The sequence below is a fragment of the Dermacentor variabilis genome, chromosome 1 (genome assembly GCF_050947875.1).
Source record: "Dermacentor variabilis isolate Ectoservices chromosome 1, ASM5094787v1, whole genome shotgun sequence".
Classification (NCBI taxonomy): Eukaryota; Metazoa; Arthropoda; class Arachnida; order Ixodida; family Ixodidae; genus Dermacentor; species Dermacentor variabilis.
The window spans coordinates 12774297-12794713 of NC_134568.1; the positions used below are offsets into that span (position 1 = coordinate 12774297).

The 20417-nt window shown below is 45.3% G+C and overlaps 1 protein-coding gene and 1 non-coding gene across 2 annotated transcripts; one reads left to right on the forward strand and one right to left on the reverse strand.

The window, feature by feature from the left end:
- Positions 1-4022: 4022 nt before the first annotated feature.
- LOC142568021 (U2 spliceosomal RNA) lies at positions 4023-4206 on the reverse strand. Its single transcript, XR_012825344.1, has one exon. It is a non-coding gene; the product is annotated as a U2 spliceosomal RNA (small nuclear RNA).
- A 7185-nt stretch (positions 4207-11391) lies between these two features.
- On the forward strand, positions 11392-16350 carry LOC142570132 (ixochymostatin-like). Its single transcript, XM_075678644.1, has 3 exons — positions 11392-11537; positions 13837-14075; positions 16273-16350. Exons 1-2 carry the CDS (start codon positions 11438-11440, stop codon positions 14055-14057), a joined length of 321 nt encoding a protein of 106 aa, XP_075534759.1. The 5' UTR covers positions 11392-11437; the 3' UTR covers positions 14058-14075; positions 16273-16350.
- The last annotated feature ends 4067 nt before the right edge of the window (positions 16351-20417 follow it).

The window sequence follows — 20417 nt, forward strand, 5'->3', positions numbered from 1 at the left end:
GCGCCAGCCGTATCTCGATACACGGTCGTGCCTAAAGGCTGCCGCTCTCTTCAGGCACCCGACAGCTTCGTATAAGTAGGCGCGCTCCACTATCTTTTTTGTTCGTGTGTTACACCTAGATAGGATGGGTTGCCACAAGTGTCTACGGGAGCGGCCTTCTCGTCGCAAGAGTTTTCTGGAGGACCACGGCTGACGACGAATTTATACGCAAGCGTTTATCGCTCAACGATAGTAAGGGTTAAAGACCTGACATCAGGCGTCGCGTCGGGCTGAAGTGCCGTCTTGAGGAGCCAACTATAAAAGATCAGCGTCTTCGCTGATGACCCGATGACACTGTGTCCAGTGCTCTGTCCATATTTCTTGCCTTCGTAATACGCCTTTTTTGGCGTTGCTAGCCTGAAGAATCGATATCCAGTGAAAAGTGTCACCATGAAGACGACCCTTGTGGTAGCTTTTCTCTGCTGTGCCGCACTGACCTTGGCTTTCGATGGTGGGTGAAGAACCTCTTGATTGATTTTTGTATACCTGTTTAATTAACGGATCAGTGCATACCCGCGGAACTGTGGTTTTCACGCGAAACTCAATTTATCCCGAACTGTGGCCCAGCGTAGCATTTACAACAACTGGGATTTACCCGATTCCTCTCGGCGGACAAGCCTTCCAAAAAAGTTTATATGTTGTCGGTCCCTAGCAGCGATGCAGAGCTAAAGTGCAAGTAGACGGGAGAGTTTCCTTTTTTTTTTTGCACTTGAACTCACCCCCACGGTTCTCTGCGCATTCGCCGCGTTGCTATGGCGACGGAAGGAAAGGGAGCGGTGAGACGGTCCGTATCGCGCGCGCGCCGTCGGCCTAACCTAACCTAACGTGGCACCCAATCGATACTAGTAAATAAAGAAACTAACAAGAAAAACAAAAGAAATAACGCAAAAATATATTTTTACGGCATCGGGAAATCGAACCCGGGCCACCTGGGTGAGAGCCGGGTATCCTAACTACTAAACCCCGCCAGAGACAACTTGTTGTGTTTCGTAGAACCCTCGAATAAGATAACAGCGCTTTAGAATACAATGCGGCCAATGCGCAGAGAGCAGTAGGGGTGAGATCAAGCGCAGAAAAAAAAAACTCTCCGTTAGTAGACTCGCCCAATGACCACGTTGATGACGAAATTCCTTAAGGCGCTCATAAAAGACTGCGCTGTTGTTGCCAGAATTTCTTTGACACGTCGCCGTTAAGCTGCAGGACTGTTGTCCAGCTTTCGACGATTACTGGGGAAACGTGATAGGGACCGAATAGTTTTGTTACTTTGATGAAAAATTGCTATGGAATTCGTAAGGGTATCGTTTTTAAAGTGTTGCTCCACATGTAACATGCTGAGAATGGGGCATTGCAATCAGACGGGATGAATATACGCACACAAGTAAGCTTAATTTGCATATGTTCCCACCATACAAAAACTCCTTTTCAGCATTTCCTAATTATACTTTCTGTTCTGACCGATGGCCAGGTATGTACATAATGAAATAAGTATGAAGAAAAAAGAAAATTCGTCAGTTTATTTACCTGTACCGAATAATAAAAAAAAACACTTTTGGGGCAACTTTCTCTATCTTGTTTGCAAGAACAACGTACATAACTCCCCGCTTAATACGCGTGTTGCTCGCGAATTCGGTAAGACCAAAATTCTCGAACCGATTCGAAGGAAACTTTGATCTGTCGCCAACTAACAGCTCGAAAAATATCGCCTAATATACTGTAGCAGAGCAAAGTTTGTAAATATGAAACCTCCAGAAGGTGGCCTTTACATACAACCCACGGTTTTTTCAAAATTGCGCTATATTGAAGATTCACTCATACTACTGATTACGCAGAAGCATATCTCTATAGATTACTAAACCATGTGCCATCTGTAACGCAACCCATCAGAATATCACGGAGCACTGGTCCCCAACTTTAAGGTCTAACGAACCGCAGTCACATACAACAACAATCTGATCTAATTTCTTTTTCTGAACCGCATGAGATTCCCCACCATGTTGCTGCCATTTATAGCCACCCTAGATTCACTGAAAATGTTTCTTCAGCGCTACGAGAATCACAGCCTGTTATTTTCATAGTGCGTCATCTGAACGCGTACGCTTTATTATTATTCTAGTTATTATTTTGTTGTTGTACTCTTGGAAGTGCACCTTGTTTTTCTTTATGTACGTATATTATTATGTTAACGTATTGATTACTGGTTCTCTCCTCGTTACGTAAAACCCTTGGTAAAGAGGTCTCTAAGAAAATAAACTGACTTGACCTGATCCAATCGAGACGTTCCTTTTTGCTAATAGCGAGATTCTGTTGTCAACGTAAAACTTCTTCGAGGAGCTCTCTTTACTAAAGATTAATGGCAATGGTGATGTGTATTCTATAAAATGGCGTCTCAATTTGAGATATTGCTCTGGAAGAAAGGTTGAAAAATAAAGACAAAAAAAGGGACAACAAAAGGTCAGTCTGATATATTACCACAAAGTAAATTTTTCCACAGCAAGATTTGCCAGAATATCTTGGCCCCAAGGGAGCGTACTGACGCAGAATACTAGATCACAAATCAAATCAAATCAAATCTTTATTTCTGTCATGCACCATGTCTCAAAGACACCGCCAAAAAGCCACAAATCAGCTGGACAAAAAACTAAGTTAAAGAACCGGAGTACAGTGCACAGGTAAGTGGCCCAGAAAGGCTGGCCCACGTTTCGATAGGAGGACATATCTTCATCAAGGGCCCTTGAGGACGATAGGTCCTCTTATCGAAACGTTGTCCAGCCTTTCTGAGGCACCTTATCCCTGTTTATAACCTTTATACCACAGTGTGCTACTCCAACCCCCTTTCCCCCTTCCCCTGTGCAGGGTAGCCTACCGGGATCAGCCTGGTTAACCTCCCTGCCTTTCCCTTATGACTTCTCTCTCACTCTAGCTGTCAGCCCCATTCTTGATCTTAGATTTCAATGCATTGGTAAGGTATATTGTACCACATAATTTAACAGGATGTCACAATGCGCAGAGTCCATGCACAAAGCACGAAAGGAAGCGCTGTGTCCATTCCCTTTTCGTTTTGGCATTGACGTCGTTGGCAGCGTATAATGTGCACCGGCAAAATGGCACACAGAACTTGATAAACTTTGTTCTCAACTGGGGAACCTGCGTCTTGAGATAACCAGAGTGAAGAAATTCTTAATGTTAATGGTTTTAAAAGCTTCCGTCAAGGAAAAAAGTAAAAGAAACGACAGGTTGCTTTTGTCAACTCAATAATGGTATGTAGCCGGCAGTACTTATCTGGTTTGCATTTCTCGCTTTGGAGCATAGCATTTAGGAGGTGCCTATAAGTAAATCCTTGATGTTTCTATGGCTGCCTGCGATATTTCAAAGGTAACTTTGAAGCTAATAAATTATAGTTTTCGAAGCGACTGCAGAACTGCAGCTCAGCCTCCTTAGTTTGCCGTGGCGTTTAGCGTGGTTCTGGTACATTTGCTCATTCATTAATCTCAACAATTGTAATGGTTTTCAGCACAAGTAAAAAAATAAGTGTAAATTAGAACGTGAATCAAACATCCAAGATCATAGAGATCCATATACCGTGTGAATTTTTTACTGGAGTGTACGCAGATGGTCGAGTACGCAGGTCTGCATTGATTATAGGAGCTTTAACAGAGGAAAAAAAGAGACGAAATCGGCAATTTACTTCTGGCGGCTTCGCACATCTTTACTAACAGCCCTCTTTATAGAAATGTCAAACTAGAAGGAGTCCGGTTAAACTGTCCCTGCCAACAAGAAATTCAGCCTAGATGGCTACTTACTGCGTCGAGACGCATGCATCGCTGCGAAGAAACCACTGAGCGAACGTGGGGAGCACTTGAATTGGCAAGGCATGTTTTTGAAAGTTAATACAGGACGTCTAGAATTCATAACAATTCTGAATTATTTTGTACATCGAAGGTGTTTATGGCTAGGGCTCCGCGCATTTTTGTTCTGCGTGTCCAAAACCGTGGGCCGATCCCGGAGATAGTGCAATATCGGGCCGACCTGCGGCGGAGGTCAAGCAGGTTACAAGCGCTCCTCCAACTTGCAAAAATAAGTTTAATATCTTGGGTCCAAATAGAACTGATATTATATTTTAAGCCGATAAGAAGAGATACTGCACTTGGACCCCTGTCGCCCATGTCTACGTTCGTACCGCCCTCTCTCTGTCGGCGTTCGAAGCGCTTGCGTATCTCATTTACTTTCCTTCCGCTCTCCCGGGACGGCGTTCCCGTCGAAAGGTCAAGCGTGTGTAATTTCCTCCGGCTCCCCGAGGCGGTGGTCGCGCCGTCCACGCGCACATATATAAAAGTCATAGTAAGTGAGTTCGTAGCTTTATTCAAAATTATGTGTCCCCTGTGTGTCGCGTGGTCTTCACAGAGTGGAATGGCCTATGATTTTACTGATGTGATTTGACTGACTGTTTGATTGACTGAGAGAATTTCTTATTGATTAACTAACTGGCTGACTGAGCAGTATATTTGCCCCATTCCGAGTGTCTTCCAACCTTCCTGCTGTTCTGATGAAACTTTCGCGCACGCAGAGTCAACCGCAAACGCTTACGAACCACGAGATATGAGGAAAAGCAGAACATCTCCGCAGCGTCAAAACACAACTTGTACGGATTTCCAACCTGTGCTGAGTAAATGCAAGAAATACGTCGTTCGCCATTACTGGCTACGGCAAGAAACGATTCGGAAATTACACGTTTTCTCAGATGCCGTGGTCTGTAAAATTTTTAGGTTGACTGTCAGCCTATAGCACTTAGAATGCTGGAAAATTCATTCTTTATTGATTTAACTGAAAAATTGGTTGATTACGTTGCTGAGTGATTGTTTGACTTGGTGGCTGAATGATAATTGACGCACTTCGAGAGTGTTCACTCCTTCTGGATGTTATAGTGAAACTTTCTCAGATATAGCAGGCGTTTCTTCGAAGACCTCAAGTAATATTTAAAAACAGCCATTGTGAAATAAAAGGACTGTTCCTTCGGAAACGTGCCGTCAGCGACGGCGACCGCGGGGTGGCGAGTGATAGGGGGTAATTATTCCCAACTAAAAAAACCACCAATTAACTCTTTGAAATCTTTTGTTTCAGTGGGATTATCGTATTTGGGAAATTGAAGCTAGCTCTCCGTACAAGCAATTTTAGCTTGTCGATCTGGAAAGATGCGATTACCCGTAGAATGGTGGCACGACGAATTTCAGCTATTAGAGCGCGAGAAACCGAAACTGGGAAGCTGCAGCGAGCGCAAAGCCGCGCCCCTAGAGGCGACGTTCTAGTACGTGACCCAGCAGCGGGCAGCCAGAGCGCAGCGGCTCTGAGCTCCTTGATTCGGTAGTCTAAAAAAGAAAACCGCTATTTTCATAGTCGTCGTAGAATCACCCTGCATATAGAGAGAAGCGACGTAGGCTGGCGGCACCGCGTAAAATATGTCTGCCTTCCTCCCTGATACGCCTTCATTTCCTTATCAAGATGCAGATTCGCTTGGCCACAGGGCCAGCGGGCGTCCGCCGCCTGCTGAGCCATGCGGCGAAGGGGAGATATGGAAGGAGTGCGTGAGCAGCAGCTGCGCTGAGGCCACTTGCGAACACCCGGTGGTGGGACCGGCGTGCACCGATGACTGTCGCTTTGGCTGCTACTGCGCTGATGGCTTCTATCGAGACCAGCACAAGGCCTGCGTCACCCGCGGCAATTGCACTGCACACTAACTACAAGAAAAAAAAATGCGTGCGCAATGTTGAGCAAAGCATGCTTTGTTCCCTTCAGTGCTACGCGCCGGCGCAACGATTATTTACTAAATAAACTGCATGCGGTTTCTGTGTCAGTGAGGCCTTGATGCAGGCTGGTCAAAATACTTTTCAGGAATACGCTACACGGACACAGACTAAAGCCGCACACGCAACTACACAAACGGAAGCTCTCTAGCAACTAAAGCTTATTAGTATTTCACAGGTTCATGCAGAGTAGTTGGCAATAAAGTACAGCACTCTCTAGGTGCTCGAAAATGTGCCCCCCCCCCAGCCCTTTATGATAATAAGTGAATTGACAGTGGCAGCAGGATGCCACCCTCTTGATTAAACGTAGTAGCTATTTGATCCTCGTTTCTTGAGTATGTCACTGTCAGTCTACCGCCACCGTCATCACCACTCACATTCAAGGCACAGACGTTACGTTACTCATGTGAGGATCTCTGGGCCAGAGGTTGTTCGTCGAGGGTTTCCAGGGTGGGTGGCGCTGAGCCGTGCTCCCTCGAGGGCTGCTGAAGATAACGCGACCTTTCTTTTTTCACAACGAACCGCTTCTCTCTACAGCATGGGCTGCGCCGGCACCATCGCGCTTCGAGAACCTTCAGCGGCGAGGTACCTAAGACGGAGAACTATCCGCCCCGTCCACTCCGACGCCAGCGACAAGGCGGTTTGTGGGGTGGTAGCACTAGGTGTGAGGAGGTTCCGACAAATAGGATTTAGTCACGGCGTTCGAGGTCGTTAAGTAACATTGCCAAGGCGCGCGTATTGGACAGTGGTAAACGAAATAATCTGATCTTGGCTGGTCAGTAAGTGACGTCATATACATATAATTATGTGGAAATAATAATTGGTCAGCATTTTAACGGGACGCGGTGAGCTTAACGGGGCCCTGAACCACTTTTTAGTGAAATGGAGAATGCATTTGAAGTTAAAATACAAGTTCAATTTTTCCGCATACAACGCGTACAGCAAAAGCGGACTTATTGGCAATCAAAGGTCGCCTATAATCCCCTTCGTGGTGCTCCCTCTCCTTCTGCAGTGCCTTGACCTTGAAAGGCTACAGTGGAGCGGGGCGTGAACAAAACACTCCGCCTACTGAACGTCACCGTGGCGCGCAGTTCAAATCTCTTTCTGAATGTTCGCGTAGACTCCAGCATTTACAATTTTGGCGCCTATGACGCGCCAAACGCGGTTGTCGTCAGCGAGCCGCAGCCCGATGAGCGAGCGGACACGTCGCGGTACCACCCGACGGCCGCGGTATCTACGCTACGTAGCAGACCGCAGCTACGTGCAACTGTAGTGCATATGTGCAGCGTTTGCTTTGTGCACGGCAGGCCATGAGTGCGCGCTCGCGCTCATGTCTTGCCGTGCTACCTGGTGCGCACCGGCTTTCTTCTGCACCAGTCTGACCGACGGATAGTGGCCTGTCAATAACTCAACACGAAGCGAAGTCTGCCAAGGCATCTAGACAGGAGCGGCCAGGGGTTAGCGCGTGCTGGCAAGCCTGCGTGGGGTCTAACCTTAAGTTTTGCGTGGTTTGAGGCTAGTTCAATGTTCAAAACTAATCAACATTAGCGAGACCCGACGTTTAGCTTAGCTCCTACGGGGGCGGCCGCGACTGAGCGGGAGCACACGATAGTCGGCTTCTTCTGGAAATACGTAATTGTCATCGAAATTCGAAAGCAGATTTTCGCTTACTGCAGTCTGTTTATTAAAGTGCGTCAATAATTGTGCGCAGTAAGCCTAAGAACAAGCGCACTTATCCAAACATCCTTCTGGATCGATGTCAGCTATTAACCAATAGGAGCCGCGTATGGGAACATGCTATATGACGAAATACAGCGCCCGAGAAAGGTGAGGAGAAGGCTTCTGTTGAAAAGAGGCTGTTTGAGAAAAAGATGACTTCGCGCTTCGCTTGCGAGCTCCACACGCGCCGCACATGATTGTAAAATTTCGCTGAGATGTTCACAGCAGCGTATGCTATGCGCGAACTGCGTTTCTTCACGAAGCCAGAGGGGTGGTTCAGGACCCGTTTAGAGAATAAGATATTTTTTACTTTGAGCGAAAATAGTTGCCACGAGTATATCTTATTTGGACACTTTTGCTACTCATCCTGAGCAGTGAACGAGAACACTGGGAACCGAGAGGTTTGCTTTTTTTGTGACTAACAAGAATTCGAGCCCCTCAGTTACCCTTCTTTTCGTTCATTGTTCAGCGATGGTCTTGGCTTTAGCATCTTTGTTGCCTTCAGGTAGCATAAGAGGGTCTATTGGCCTCCAGTTGCCTGCTTCAATGTTCACGTATCACGTGAACACACGCATAAACCCCGAAAAACTGCACGGTAGGTCAGCCGGCATCACAGCTCAATGAATGTGGACGATGAGTGTTCGTTTCCCGCTATAGGCAAGTTTCCCCTCCCCTATTTTCGTCCCCTTTCATTTCCCTTTACGCCATCATTTCCAAATTTCAATTAAAACCACGGTTAATTTCCCCTATTCTTTCTTTGAGTTCCCTGTCTGTTGAATTCATCCTGAACAAGCGCTTTATTGAACGTCTGTACCGCTAATTGGACTATACCAGAAAATGAGGTCATCGTTTATTGCTTGCTTTTGATTAACTTGGCGCTTTGAGAGATAGCTCAATGGTGTAGGATATTTGACTCTTCGCACCAGAACGTACTAATCTGCGCATCTGCTTGCAAACCAGGATGCGTCGTTACAAAAAGTTATCTGTGAAATAAGTGTTTCCTCATTTGCCGATGCTCGGGTACCCACCCCTCATTATAACAACCCGCGGGATAACGAGGCGATTGCCACTGAGGTGGCCAATCGTAAGAGAAGTTGTGGGTTTAGTTCACGTAATCCGAAAGTTTTTTTCTGCGGTGCCTCTCGACATGCAAGGGCTACATTGTATGCTACGCCCGTCTTGTCTTTGGTACTTCCGTCAGACGAAAAGAGCTCATTTATAAGTATCTAATGGTCATTTCTTGAATGCCAACGGACGCGGTACTTGTCTTGGGGCTTCTGCGTTGTGGTCGAAAAAGCAGGGTGATTGGAACCGCTTCATAAATACGAAGAGTGTGTACGAAGAGGAAATTGTACTTACCCCTCCTTGTAGCTTCGCCCACGAAACTGAACTTAAATCAGCGGAAAACGCCGAAATCACGTAAAATTGCAGTGTTGCACGATGCATTTTTCAATAACCTTAGAAAAGCATAGGGAACATATACGGTAATATGCGGATGGGTCGAATGCACTCCGCTCTGCTTTTCCTTGATGTTATCCAAAGAAAGAAATGAAGAAACAGAAAGAAAGAATGAGAAAAAGAACGGAATAAATAAATAAATAAATAAATAAATAAATAAATAAATAAATAAATAAATAAATAAATAAATAAATAAATAAATAAAAGAACCAGCGTGTCAAAAGCGGCTTTGAATCGAACATCTAAGCACGAGACCTTGACGTTAACTGGCGAGTGGACTGCAAAACGTAAAATCGCAGAAAAACAGACTGAAAGGATAAGAGGCATGCCGCAACCAGAAGGACTGAACACGCTCGAGCGACTTTTTACATTCCTGTCCCGTGTGTCTATTTTCGTGGTTTAATAAACAAAACAAAAAAGAATCGTTGCGCATTCCGTATCTCGACACCAAATAGGCGACTTGTCAACCTTGAGAGTTACGAGGGGTATATACACTGCTGCTCATAAACTAAGAAAGTACGAAGGAATGTCTTAGCAGCGCTCGAATAAGAAAATGTCTTACAAATAACTTTCACTTACTCACGTTAAGTGGTCTTAGACTGTGGGATGATGCTAAGGAATTTTTCAACGGCCATCACTATTCGTCAGCACTGTCACTCCTTATCAAATTGCCATGGCCTCGTGTCTTCATTTGGCGACGTTGAATCGATGCTATGCTGTCTCCTAAAGAAAGAGAAATAGATAGAAACGCAATGGAAAGGTTGCTTTAACACAACACAGACCTCGTGGATTTTAGTAGGAAAGAAACATTAAAGCACTTGTTGCGCGACTGTGCTTCATACGATGGTCGTCCGCTTGCACTTATAAGCGCTTAGTGGCTCTGTAAACCATCCATTATTCAAAAACATGAGCCGCGAGGAACGTAAGAACGTTTCTCGCCAGTTGATAGTGAGCATTGCGTTACAAGAAGTCGACACATAGAGCTGTTGTTGCCTGACCCTCCTTTCTCAGACGAGAAGACTCTGGTACCATGGCGTCGCGAGTCTGCGACTCATAGAGCCGCGAAAGCGGTGCTGCGTTTCTTAAGATTCAGCAGCCCATGTAGCAGCTTTGTGAATCACTTCATCCTCTCCCCGAACAACTCCCCTAGAAGCCGCTGTATCTTTGTGGCAGTTTTCCATATTGTTTCATTCAGGTTTGGCCACCATCAGCACGTGATGCTTCAGAGCTTACACTTTGGTTTTGCAGACTATAGGATATATCCTATAGGATATATTCGTCCTCGTAACTATAGTTACGAGGGCGAATCAGAAAGTCTTTCTCCCTATATTTTATTAGCCAAAATATGGCACATACAGGTAATTACATATATACGTACTGTTATACGTGCCTTACACTATTTTTTCACATAGTCCCCCACTGTTTAGACATTTGTCCAATCGCAGCACTAAATCTGATATATTGCCGTCGCCAGTCAGCGACGTACGCGGCCTCGCCGAACGCTCATTGTCATGCAAGCCTTCACGGCCTTTTGCGAACTCACAACACCACCACCTCACACATCTTAAAGCCAGACACCTTTCTCCATATGTGGGCCACATTCCCCTGTGGATTTTGATGGGCGTTCGTCCCATTGCTCCATAGAAAACGAATCACACTTCGTTGCTCGTACGCCGTGGACGTGTGAAGCCCAACCGCCTTCTTCAACAACAGCCAGCAGCTCCGTGCCGGTAAGGCCGGGCCGGTCCAAGAAAGGTCCACCACTGGGAATGGATATGTTGACTTCGCATTTACAGCCGTAATTTGGCTTTAAAAAACAGAGGCAAAGGCTTTCTGATTTTCTGATTCGCCTAGTAGAATGCAAGATCAACTAACCCAACAGTCGGTTCTGAAGTAAGCGCCATTGCCAAAAAAAGAAGGCACTCGACTTCTGCGCCATCTTGAGGTCCCTGTTCGAATAAATAAACAGGAGGCACAGCGAAGAAGGAATACTGAATACTTGAATACAGTCTCTCAACTAGGACGTTAAGTGCATCCTTATCCGATGCTCGTTGGCATGCACGCTTAATCTCCAGTTGCATACTTTGCAATGGACGACCACTTCTCAGAAGGGCCGCTTTCGAATCGAATCTGTTTATGTTTGTCGCGCAATCGAAAACAACAAGCGTTCGACACTGACCGCGAGAGCGGGGCGAAAATAAGAAAAAGGAGATGCGTAATAAAAAAGAGAGAGTGTATCAGATAGAGATAGAAAAAAGAAGTATCCCATAACACATGCACTTCAGACGTATCCATGCGCCCTGCTTATCTCCTCAAATGCGGGCATGCTTCAGAAACGAATAGTTCCAGTATATATACGGGCCGTTCACCTGGGAGCACTGGTCTACGAGCCCGCGTATATAAAAGGGAGCGCACGCACGCCCATGCCGCTCCTCGCTGCGTTGAGGTCGAAACGCACCAGCATGAAGGCTTTCGTCGTCGCTCTCCTCATCAGCTTTGTGGCTCTGGCGCTTGGCGTCGACGGTGAGGGTGGCGCAGCAATTTTCTCGTGATCGTTCCTGTTTCGCTCTACATACGCTACTAACGGCGTGGCAAAAATATTTGTGCAAGAGTGTGTGCTTTTGTGGCCTTAACGCAGAATAGAGGTTTGGAATTCTTCGTTTTTCGCTTCTGGGACACGCATAAAAAAACTGCCCTTTCTTTTGCTGCTTGCCAGCTTTATCACTCGTAGTGGCAGGTAGTCATGAAGCGTCAGCCACGTAGTAGCAAAGTAGTTGTACATTCTGTCGTAGTGTTTTCTGTGCAAGAGGGGAAATTGCGCACCGTCTATTTAATTGGCTTTACGCCACCTGTGCCTCCTGCGCCTACCTGGATCGCAAGGCAGAGATCCAGGATTGCTTAGTGTATCCTCTACGAGCTTCCCGGCCATTGTAACGACGCAGTGATCACAAGGTGCCTTGCCGACCAAAATAATTGAGATCTGCATTTCGTCGGGCCGCATTTTCTAACGACTGATTTCATTTTGCCTTCTTCTTGCGCCATTCTTTAACGGCTCGGACACAGCTCGGACTCCACCACGCTGCCGTTATATCTGGGATCGGGCCCTTGATGCAACGCATGATGAGAAAAGAATAGATAGGGAGATATAAAACAAAAAATACACTCCCAGGGTCCTTATATTGCAATGTCCCATCTCCCGTTCCATTCTTTTCTCATCATCCACCGTGTCATTTGTCACCGCTGATCGCGGCGACAAATTACAGACGATGCACGTGTTTTGAGTGTTTCTACATCGACATGTTCTAGAATCATGTTTAATCGAATCCTCCATTGCTACTACTACGTTTTGATTGTCCTTTGCAGAATGCTACTTGGGCCGTCCTCACGCCAGAGTTTTAGCATAACAAAGGTGCGCTATAGCGTAGACACATGACATGAAGCCTGAAAGGGTATCGACACGATCAACTGTGCTGGTGAAGAAACCTTGCTACGCGGCGTTAAAGTGTGTAGAACGATTTATTAGAATAACCGACTATGGTTTACTTCTTTGCTAGTTTAGACATTCGGTGGTGAGATATTGAGCCAGAAAAAAAAAAGAAATTGCACTGTTTATTGTTCAAGAACAAGGGCGTAAGGGACGCAAGAACTTTTCTATAGCAGGTTGTGGTTGACCATCGTGTTACAAGATGTTGACACAAGAGATGTTAGTTACGGATACGTCTCCCAGTACTTACGTCTAGGCTAGTACGTCGGTGCTGTGCAAAATCTCCGTGTACTTGTACTATATTATCACCTGCAAAGGAACAAGAGCAGGAAGACAGACAAGTGACGAAGAACTGAAGAAATTTAAGCTTCTTTGCTGGCCAAACTTGTGCCTTCTAAAGAAGTAGTACAATGTTGTGCCGGCGACAGTCACGCACGTTTGGCGTGGTCGTCGAATTAATGAATATGCTGGAAATCACCCCCGTTATGATAGATAATCATAGGCGCGCGTGCCGTTGCAAACACTAATCATCTCAACAATGCCAGAAAGTGGTGCGAGCATCTTGTACATCTGGTATAACGATGTGCCGTCACGCTCGATACTATACAATTGTAACGTAATTACCAAATTACCCTATACAAATAATTACTTATACAATTAGCGCAAGACCCGCCAAGGCGTCTGGCGCGAGGACATAATAAAACTAAACAGTGAAATAACGCAGGTGAAACATTCCGGCGCTGAAGTAGTGCGAAGAATTACACCTGCCGATCGATGAGCGTCTGGAAATGTGGTCTACACAGACGACATTTCGTCCTTTCGTCGAAGCTGCAAATGCCATCGCATGTCTCCCGCCATGGTGCAACTTATTGTACCGCCTGTGGCTAGGGGTGACTTTTTACGAAAGCCTATACTCATCCCTCGTTGGAAGATCAGACATACCAACATGTGACTCCTGCAAAGAAACAGTGAAACACGTATTTTGTTCTTGTCATCGTTATCACGTCGAACGCAACGTTCTTTGCAGTGCTATCAATCGGCCTGATCATAGACCATTTTCAGAGACAAAGATCTGTGGATCATGACCCGCCCGTCGTAGGTTTACAAATCGACGCGGGCGTTAGTAGAGCTTATGAAATCGACTGGCCTCAGTGACCGAGTTAGGTGTGATGGGCCGCCCCACGTGTTCGCACTACTAGTGCCTGTGCCTCGTTCCCTTTCCTTTCTTCATCCTTTAACCACTTTCACTCTGTGAAGGGTAGCGCGCGCGTCTGGTTGACCTGCCTACCTTTGCTTTCCCTCCTGCAACACTTGCCCTACGTGGTCTTCCTAATGCAGAAGAGACGCCGGTGACGATCGAGTGGCCACCGCGTCCCCGGACCTGCGCCGAAGGCGAGACGTGGAAGCAGTGCGTGAGCGGCAGCTGCGCGGAGGCCACTTGCGCTCGGCCCCGGGTGGGACCGCAGTGCACCTCCGACTGCCGCTACGGCTGCTACTGCGCCGACGGTTTCTACCGGAACGAGCAGAAGGTGTGCGTCACCCGCGACAAGTGCCCGTAGCAGTCGTCGCCGAGCAAGGTGCGAAGTGGCCCACACAGGTGGAGGGAGGCATGGAGGGAGGGTTGGAGGGTGCATGATATCAAATGTGACCTCTTAGAGAAGCCCTTGTAGCTCAAATTAAACAAACACAAAGAACAGAAGAGCGGGGACCACAGGGGTCCCCGTGGTGTCTGTTCTGCTCTGTGCGTTTGTTTTATTATGGCTACTGAGGGCTTCATCAGGTATCAACCAACTTGTCCAAGAAGATGTAATTTTAGAATGTGGCAAGCCTTTGGTGTAAATATTTTCAGACAAGAGAAATCATTCTCAGGAAAATGGGGACTTGAAGCAATTAAGAGCGGTCGAACAAGGAATGCCTTAAGCATTATAGCCAATGTTTCGACAAGAAATCTTGTCTTTGTCAGGGTCCTCTGTCGAAGACAAGCGCCCTTCGCAAAACGAGTGCTCCAGAGACATCTCTTGTTCGACGAACCCTTACTTTTGCATGTGTAGAAGGAGCGAAATACTAAGGAAAGGTGATATAGGTTCACGAGGAATGATTCCGGTTGGCTACCCTACGCCGGAGGAGGGAATACAGCAGGAAAATAGAGAGGCTGAGAGTATGAATGCTGGGGGAGCCGGCGAATTGCAAATGTTGAGCCCTTCATGAAAGACGACAAGTCGCTTCGGATAAGAATAGTAAACTGGGCGTGTTGGTGCTCGTTCATGTTTCAACGATACCATTGTTCGAGGTCTGTCAGTCGTGCAGTGTCTTTCTTGTGCTCCACGTCAGCCTTTGTTTTTATTCACTTGGGTTCGCACGCTACCCTTGAAGTGATTAAAAAAGAGAAAGCAGCTGTGCACCTGTCATTGGCTTTCTACAACTGCGGTGTGTGAGGTCATGAGCTCAAAATCTTGTTCTGCATGTCATGACCAGAGGGTTAATTGATGCGGTGCATGTAGAAGTATCGAAAACTCGGCGAGTTGCTGTTCTTGAGAGAAGCGGTGCTAAATAAGAGTACTCGAGGTGGTGTTGCACATCTTGAGCGCTGATTTTGTTTTCCTCTACCTCTTGTGCGCCGTCTTATGAGGCTATTTTTTTTTCATTCAAGGTTGATGTAGTACAACCTTCCGTTCTTCCTTATCAGCGCGACCTTGAATGCGCATAAACTACTTTTGCATGCCGGTGCGGATCGGCCCAATATGAAAAATAACGCTTATGTTGCATAGGATAGCTAAAATTGACTTTGCTGCAGTGTCGAAAGTTAGAAAGGATCCCGAGGGTGAACAATAAAAGGCATTGAGTAGCAATTGGGCATCATCGATGAAAGTTCGTATTTGCATTTGAACAATAATTATTGGCCGATTACTCACCTGTTTTTTTTTCTTTCGCCTAATGCAAATTTTGACGACCATTAGTTGCACAAAAAATCACAATGAACAATTTGTTTTAAATAAAAGCAAATCAATTAATGGCTTCATTAATTATTTTAGGCCCCATTTTATGATTGAGAACTTCTAGTCAGTCCGTGCTAAAGTTGCATAATATATTTGCGAAAAATCTGAATAAAAGCAGGAGCCTTGCGATAAACACTTTGTTAACCTCCACGCCAAGACACGCTGCATGGGGCCCCACCTATTATTTCATGGAAGCGGCCTTCCTCTGCATGGTTAATTAGTGCAGAAAACTAGTACTAAACACCCGATTAACCTTTGCATAACGTTTCATTCAGTATCAGTGTTTTGCTATAAAGGCCTTCTTGCTCGCAACGTGACAAAACTACTTGGGACACCTTGTATGTAACTGAAAATTTCGAGGGCGGACACTCCGAAACTGCGCCTATATTCTGGATTCCTAATAAATGGGGATGTTTCTGGCCTCGACCGGCTTCATTAGTGGATTTACAATATGTTCCATAAAGCGATTAGCTACAATGATTATTAAGATAACTTTAATAATTACCTACACGCTATCATTAGATAATGACGGTTAGGAGGCGCAGTCGCGGTACTAGCTACAAGCAATCTCTAATATATTTGCGTGAACTAAGCATGCACACCACAATCGTCCCCGTACGCACGAACTGACAAGCGGTACCCGCCGTTTCGTATCCTGTGACGCTCAGCAAACTTTCAGCCATATGCGTTGTCCGCTAAATATTTTATGGGAGTATTATCATGCGGGATCTGATACTTGAAGGCGTGAAGCGTATCTCAATGACTTTCTCTTTTGCAGCTATCGAGGCTATGGGATCACCATGGACTATGTCTACCCCTGCCAATTTCGAATAAAGTTTCCATTAAACAGCAAGGGACGCACGTAAGCAGTTTCAGTCCACTTTATGTCTCGTATGTCTCCGACAAGTGATGAAAGCTGGACTATCAGTTACTCAAGTGGACATTACATTGTAGAAGAATGCGTACCCGTGAGCAAAAATGTATGCACGAAAGGCTCACCGAAATAACTGAATTTATTTGGGATTCAGACGCACAAACTGAAAATAATGAGTGTACTGGAAAGTTCGCAATGACAAGTTTGGATTACAGTCCTGAATCTTAAATTAAGTTGATAGGAGGGGAAGCAAATTGGCTTGATCGCGGAATCCATGGCCCAATTTTTTTTTTTTTTGCTCAGTGGAGTAGATATGGGTCTATCGTTACTGCGACAGCAGTCTATATTAATAAGAAGAGATACCATGGGAACATACGGCAAAGCATGAAAGGATTACAGACGGGCGGCTATCCTGTGGGAAAAAGGGTATGTCCTGACACTACGTAAAATGGCAATATTCGTTTCGAGCAAAAGCTTCTCGAATGACAGTGAGCATCTACAGTTTTGAGATCTTCAAAGTGCGCAAGGCTCTCTCTGCTAAAATTGCTGTCGGTGAACTCACATGAGCAACCGCAGTATCATTTTACGAGATTTCAAAGATCGAATAAAGACGTTTCCCAAGCAGCAATTTCACTAGCTGCCGGTTGGTCAGGAAAGAGGATGAGCAGCGGTTTCATAGGTATCACTATTGACCGCCTTTATTTCGTCCGATCACCAACGCGTTTTGCAATAGCATGCACTAAGAAGCCCAGCAGCAACTGATATAAAGAGAAATGTGAGTGTTCGAATGACTGGGTTACTAGATGCAGCATTACAGTGGCCGAGAACGCTTTCGGTGAACGGCAACCTTGCGATGGGCGTACTTAATTTTCGCATTGCTGCTTCGCACTTCTGGAGGTGGCACCATTTAATAGTTGTCCATTATATTCGTGCTCTGTGCTGGGCTAACAAGGTTGTGGCAGTAATAGCGTCACGCTCTGTTGTGTGAGCAAACATTTTCATATACCGTAACCTGCTGTGTCAGCAGGCGAAACATGGACACAAATCTCAGTTTAATTTTTGTTTTTGCACACGTATGGAATGCTCGAATGCGCAGGTTGTTTTTGTTCAAATCACAGGCGCAGCCATCTGCTTCCATTAGATCATACCAACGTGGGCAACAAGATGACCACATTTTCTTTTCGCGCGTTTTGATCGGCACAATGAAAAGGATATCCGCTTTTAAGGACTCATCCGCGCGCCCGCGTCAGCTGCGTACGACATTTTCTGAATGTGAGAAGAGAGGCAGAGAGATATACAGGCACAAATGTCTGACGTTTTTAAAAAGAAAGCAAATTAAACAAGAAATGAAAAAGACTGAGAAACTCGCAATCCGTCTGTGGTGAAATGCGTACGAAACAAGAGAACCGACTATATATATATATATATATATATATATATATATATATATATATATATATATATATATATATATATATATATATTGGTCGGGCCGAATTCCTGCAACTCGCCGATGCCTTCATAATGACACGCCACTTCTTTAGTCATTATAATAAGTGCAACGCTAACAAACAGATTCACTAATCTACTCTTGACAGAGTGCTTTCACAATTTAACAGGCATTTTGTTTTTGTACAACGGTGGGCAGTGCTACATCCAGGTCTCCGGAACTTTTCATGGGAACAAGAATCAATCCGAACTAGGCTAACATTTTTACAGGTTTAATGGAAGGAGAATTCCCAACAAGCCCAACGTTAGGCCTCTTTATTTATGAACCACTCATGAATATACATCCTATAAACAGCATCCCGCATGACAACATGGCACATCAGAAGCCCTTTTGTTGTTACATAACTGCACACAGATGAGAAGCTTCATTAGGCCGGCTATCTCAATATACAGTTGAGAAATTACTACTACCCGTTCCCCCATAAACATGCACGCACATGCTAGAAACATGCACGCACATGCCAGAAACACAGAGACATACTATAGGTCTACAAAAAGTAAACGTGAATCTTACTTTTATTGCTGACTTGAACAGCGTGAATACTAGCATTACTGGCTTAACTTTTTCGCATTCCTACTCAACCGCTCAGTATCAACTCACTTGAAGTGTGATCGCTAATGGTAATGGCAAATGCGAGACAAAGCTCTCCAGCATACCCAGTGATCGACACAAGTACCTGCATTTTAACCCTAACCGCCAAAATCAGCGCACCGTACAACGAACGAGACCATTCGATAGAAAAACATGATAATAGCGAATTTAATAGAAATTAGGCCGAACTCAGAAGAGCGCTCGCTGAACAGAAATGGTCGCCACGAAGAATGGTCGAAGCACTGCAGCGGCGCCGGTAGCCTCGATCACACGAAGTTCTTCAGTGGTGACACGCAGTCTACGCCACGTACGCTAACAAATCTTGTGGTAGTTCAATAGTGTGCATACGTTTCATAAGTAGGGGCCACATTCCGAAAAGAAACTGGAATACATTGTCGCGAAGACAACCGTTCAAAAATCATTATATAAGCAAACGTGCACGGTGCCCGCAGATGGTTGCCAACGCTTCGCGATATGCTCATTTCATTAAAAAAACTAAGCCTTCAGTGCATGAAGGTTTCCACACCTGTCGGTAACTATGCAGACAAGTTTGCACTCATATATGAACATAATCAGAAACGACGAATGGTATTTCGTCTGGCCTTTCTATCGTAATCAATGGGGACATTAGTTACGATAGCGCATAATGCAGTTTACCCTCCCGAATGCTCAAAGCTTAAATATGCAACAGTGTGTTCCAGCTAACGTAAGCGCAAGTTGTTAAAAAAAAGATATACTTACAAACGACAGTGCTCGATACCACATGCACACGCACGCGCGGCCGCATTTTGACGGACAGCGAAATGTAAAAACGTTCGCACACCATGCGTCGGATACTCGCTAAAGAGCCACACGTGGTCAACGTTAATCCGATGTGCCCCCCTGTGGCGTCGCTCATAATCTTATGTTGTGGTTTTGGGCCGCAAAACCACATAATTTAGTTGAATCACACACACGCGCCGGTGCTTTACACGTATGCTACAACCTGTGAACTCTAGACAGACTACTGAGTACGACGAAATATTTTATCCAGTAGGAATACTGAAATGGGGCCTTTGGGGGCCCCCAAATGCATCTATACCACCACAATGCAAGGGCGTCCTGCCGCGGAATGCACATATCCTGATGGAGATTTTTAAGTTTCTTTAAAAAAAAAAAACATTCTGGACAAGTCAGGAGTGCGCCTAATCTTCCACTGTGAAAATTATTAAAATGCCTGGCCATCTTTTTTATAAGATTGAAGCGAAAATTTCACTGGGAACCTTAAAATCGCATCATGAGACAGAAGCTATTGAGCCGTTTTTAACACACAACTTTACCACTGTCCATCTGGATATCAATAAAAGCATGAGAAAATTTATTATAGCAGAGTGTGGGTGCAGGCCAGTTGGTGATTAATGATTTGGGGCCTTTGGGGGCCCCCAAATGCATCTATACCACCACAATGCAAGGGCGTCCTGCCGCGGAATGCACATATCCTGATGGAGATTTTAAGTTTCTTTAAAAAAAAAAAAAACATTCTGGACAAGTCAGGAGTGCGCCTAATCTTCCACTGTGAAAATTATTAAAATGCCTGGCCATTTTTTTTATAAGATTGAAGCGAAAATTTCACTGGGAACCTTAAAATCGCATCATGAGACAGAAGCTATTGAGCCGTTTTTAACACACAACTTTACCACTGTCCATCTGGATATCAATAAAAGCATGAGAAAATTTATTATAGCAGAGTGTGGGTGCAGGCCAGTTGGTGATTAATGATTTGGGAAGTTACCGCAACAAATACACGACACCGTGTTGTCCCTTTCTTCATCTCATGTGTTCCTTGCGGTGACTTCACTAATCAGGAAAATGTATGTCTTTCTTTCACTACCGTCATATTGACGACTGGTTGAAACTTGTTATGTTTTTGCAGTTATATCTTTCTCTTTTCTTTACTGTAGTAGCGCTT

Coding starts and splice junctions, on each gene's coding strand:
- LOC142570132 (XM_075678644.1), top strand. CDS start 11,438: ATGCCGCTCCTCGCTGCGTTGAGGTCGAAACGCACCAGCATGAAGGCT. Junction 11,538..13,836: donor TCTGGCGCTTGGCGTCGACG/GTGAGGGTGGCG, acceptor TTCCTAATGCAG/AAGAGACGCCGGTGACGATC.